This window comes from Herpailurus yagouaroundi, unplaced genomic scaffold, assembly GCF_014898765.1.
Source record: "Herpailurus yagouaroundi ecotype Mexico unplaced genomic scaffold, PumYag 100, whole genome shotgun sequence".
In the NCBI taxonomy this organism is placed as follows: Eukaryota; Metazoa; Chordata; class Mammalia; order Carnivora; family Felidae; genus Herpailurus; species Herpailurus yagouaroundi.
In genome coordinates this window covers 11,959,017-11,963,227 of record NW_024412391.1, presented here as the reverse complement: position 1 = coordinate 11,963,227, position 4,211 = coordinate 11,959,017, and the positions used below count along the sequence as shown (strand labels likewise).

Here is a 4,211-nt window from a genome sequence, read left to right as displayed (position 1 = left end):
TCTATTCCATTGGTCTATGTGTCTGTTTTTGTGCCATAGCTTGATTTTTTAATCATTATTTTCATGAGAGATTTCTTACATCCTTCAAACCCAGAAACTTACTTAGTGTGGATTACCCTGAATCTAGAAGAGTAGATATATAGTAGGTTATATTAATTAAGAACTCTTTGGTTGCAAATAACAGAAACCAGTTTAAGCTAGATTAATCAAAAAGCATAAGGTAGGGTAAGAGGGAAGAGTTCTGAGAAAATCCAAGACTATCTATGGAAATAAAGAGGAGAGAGGATTCAGCCAGGTCTCAGAAAAGGACTGACACTGGGGAACGGAAAGCTACCAGGGCTCTTTATCCATCGTCAGTCTCTGCCCTTCTTGCTCTACAAAAGTGTTTTCATACCTCTTACCCTCACAAATTTGCATCCTATAACACTTTAACTCGCAAGACACGCTATCTTTCATTGCCAATTCTAAACTATAGGGAAAGACCAAATGTGGTTGGCAGCCATGCTAGTGGGTTACAGATCAGACAGTTACAAATATGGCTGATGGAAGGCCTAGCTCTGTGGATCAAGAGAAGGCAGATTGTGCCTGGGGCAGACACTTCCCAAAAGTTTCTAATGTAGGTATACATGGATATAAGAAAGAGTACAAAAGTAGCAAGCAAGACCATTCTTAACAGATGGATTCACTGTATATTTAAATTATCTTTATAATTGGGGCAGCTGGGTGGCTCAGTCGGTTAAGCGACCAACTTCAGCCCAGGTCATGATCTCACAGTCTGTGAGTTCGAGCCCCACATCAGGCTCTGTGCTGACAGCGCAGAGCCTGGAGCCTGCTTCAGATTCTGTCTCCGTCTCTCTCTCTGCCCCTCCCCTGCTCACGTTCTGTTTCTCTCTCTCTCAAAAATAAATATTTAAAAAAATGTCTTAAAAAACTATTCTTATAATAATTAAATATTTTTTGTTCTTTGAACTTTTTTATGGCTGCCTTTCTCTTTTATATATACTTGGCCTGACTGGCTCAGCACACATACCCAGAGTAAGTGATTACTGAGTAAAGTGAGAATAAACAAAAATGAGAAAATCACACCTTTGTTAAACCACTTTACACCTCAATCCAGGTTTAGACTAGAGAGAGACTACTTAATGTATTTTATGGCAGAATTATCATATTAAAGAATGTAACATCTGAACATAGGGCTTGAACTTAAGTGGTCTGTTCTGTTCTTAACCAAAATGAATAGAGTCTAGCATATTAGCAAGACGATTTACGTCTCTTAACTTTACCTCCAGTCCAACACTGGTCAGAAGTCAGACATTGAGGAATAAATCTCATGTTTGACATTCCATCTAGTAAAGATACAAATTCTTGTGAAGGATTATATAGATCAAAACGTGATTGGAGAGAGTTTTCACTTCTGGGAAGATGAAATAGATGCAGCTTCCCTCTTTGGGATTCATACTGATCTTTTTCCTGACTATAGAAAAAAGCCAAGACCTATAGCAGTATACCAACCACATTCTAATAGGATAAACAAGTCGATTTTTAGAGAAAAGTGAAATTTTAGAGAACATTTATTGTAACTAGATGTATAGGTAAGGCCCGGAGGCCCAGAGTGGCCATTATATCAGGAAGCCTGGGTCAGGGCAGGCATCTCAATAAACATCCTCTGGGCATTCAGAAGTACAGGAACGGAGTACTTCTGAAAAATCATGACCAGAAATGAAGACATAGATCATTCTCATAGAAATAATGGTGAAAATTTTAAGGGAAGAGGAACTCACCAAAGAATTTAAAAAGATGACTTAAGCTATGACAAATACCTAAGGACTACAAACACCTAGGGTACGTGTGGACAAAAACTCATGTATTTTATTTCTTTCCTAGATTAAAGCCAGCTACTTTCATAAATATAAAGAGATACAGCACATCCTGGACACAACCCAGAAATCCCCGTTTTACAAGCCAAAGTAACCTTGTGGTAAGCTCTTCAGAGTGGCTCCAGTCAGTGTCCCAGCGGTCATTTGAAAGTTTGTCACCTCTCAAGGTGCCCAAGAAGAAGAAAAAACACTCTAAAATCAAGGCCACAAAGACTCAAGATGTGAAACCTCTCAGCAGCAAATGGGAGACTGGTCCCTCAAGTTTTGAGAAGGATGCAGATATCAAAGGAAAGAGTCTTCAAGCTGAAGGATCCAGTGACCAAAACTCTAAGCAAATAGCTCCACATCTAACTAGGAATAGGGATGAGCAACCAAATAGGAATTATGGACAACCTACTTCCATTTGAAGTTCCCAAGGGACAAATAATTTAGCTTTATGCTACTCTGAAAACTGTGGATGAAAAATAACATGCTTACATAGTAAAAAGAAAAGGAAAGAAAAATGAGAAAGCCCTCCCCACCCCTCTATCTCTATCCCTCCCCTTACACATACATATACTAAACTACAAATTGTAGATAACTCTTCTTTAGTGGGAACATCTTTTAGAGATTTAAAAGGAAATCCAAAGAAAATACAGAAAATTTAGAATTACTTATTTATATATAATTTTTGTCAAGATGGAAAAAAATCTATGAACTTGTGAATTCTCCCAAAACAACTTATGCATAAAACTCAAGGAAGGAATGGCATATACTATGACTTTAACATCCCTACAAGGCACCTTAATGAATCAGCAAACATCATTTCTTGATTTTCTGTTACGTCTTTAGTGTGCTGGAAACCACCAATGATATAAAAGACATTTCTCCCCACTGGAAGGTTATTGTATAATTGTACATATAAAGCATACATGACTAAAATAATTATAGAATAAGATAGTACATAGTGAAGTGCTAAGTTGTACATCTCCAATAATTAAAATACTATATGTTCAAGGATGTTAAGTACACAGAGCAAAAGTGTGTCACAATATAACACTGAAATGCATAGATTATGGTTCATAATAGTTCTTTTACTTCTCAAAGTATAGCAAAAATGTAAAAGCTTAGATGTGCAGTTTCCTTTAGAGTGGACAAATGTACATCTCCAGCCATTCATTCATGGGAAAGCAAGTGGAGTATCTCACAAGTTTATCTTTCATAAGACAGTGAGCACTGGTGGGATTCCTTGAGGACACTACAGAGAAACAGACAGGTCGGGCAAATAATAAAGATGGATGTGATAGTGAGAAAACAAGAGCCACAGGTCACCAATGGTGTCCATTACAGGGTAAGGTAAGCAGAATGTGGATCTGGTAGGTGAGATACATAAAAGTTACAAGCTACAAACCTAGCTCATGGTAGCAAGCCCAAACTAGGAAAATCTAAAGTTGAGTAGTCTACTCTCAACAATAATTCCAATAGCCAAAGGTTCAAGGAAAGCTCGCTGGGATATTAGAAGAGTAGCTACTATGTTTTTGTTTTATTTTTATTTTTGTTTTGAATTTTTAGAGAAGGTTCACAGCAATACTGAGCTGAAAGTACAGAGATATCCCATAAACCTCTTGACCCCCACACATATATAGCCTCCCCATTATCTCCATTGTCCACCATTTGTTACAGTTGATCAACCTACACTGATAAATCACTACCATCCAAAGTCCCTAGTTTACCTTAGAGTTTTACCTGGGTGTTGTATATTCTATGGATTTGAACAAGTGTCTAATAAAGTATATCCACCATTATAGTATCATACATAGTTTCACTGCCCTAAATATTCTCTCTTCATATTCATCCTTCTCTCCCCACTAACTCCTGGCAACAACTCATCTTTTTACCGTCATTATAGTTTAACCTTTTAGTTGGAATCATATAGTATGTATGTGGCCTTTAAGGTTGGCTTTTTTCACTTAGTAATATGCATATAAATTCTATCATGGCTTAACAGCCAATTTGTTATAATGCTAAATAATATTCTCTTGTCAATAAAATTTATAAACCACTAGCAATAAAAACTAAGAAAAAAGACACAAATTACTAATATCAGAAATGAAAGAGGGACTGATCCCATAGACATTAAAAGGTTAATACAAGAATATTATGGAGGGAGCCAAGATAGCAGAAGAGCATAGAAGGGTTTTTTTTGCATCTCACATCCATAAAATGCAGCCAGATCAACACTAAACCATCCTGCACACCTAGAAAACTGATTTGAGGATTAACACAACAATCTGCACAACCTGGACTACAGAACTCAGCAGGTATGCAGAGCAGAGAGGTGAAATGGGGGTGAGA

At 37.2% G+C, this 4,211-nt stretch overlaps 1 protein-coding gene across 1 annotated transcript in view; it reads left to right on the top strand.

Moving 5' to 3' along the window:
* Positions 1 to 3,666, top strand: part of AGBL3 (AGBL carboxypeptidase 3) — a 73,406-nt gene extending 69,740 nt beyond the window's left edge. The window contains 2 exon segments of the mRNA XM_040471889.1: positions 1,885 to 2,270; positions 2,273 to 3,666. Coding sequence (XP_040327823.1) covers positions 1,885 to 2,270; positions 2,273 to 2,304 — 418 coding nt within the window. The 3' untranslated portion in view covers positions 2,305 to 3,666.
* The last annotated feature ends 545 nt before the right edge of the window (positions 3,667 to 4,211 follow it).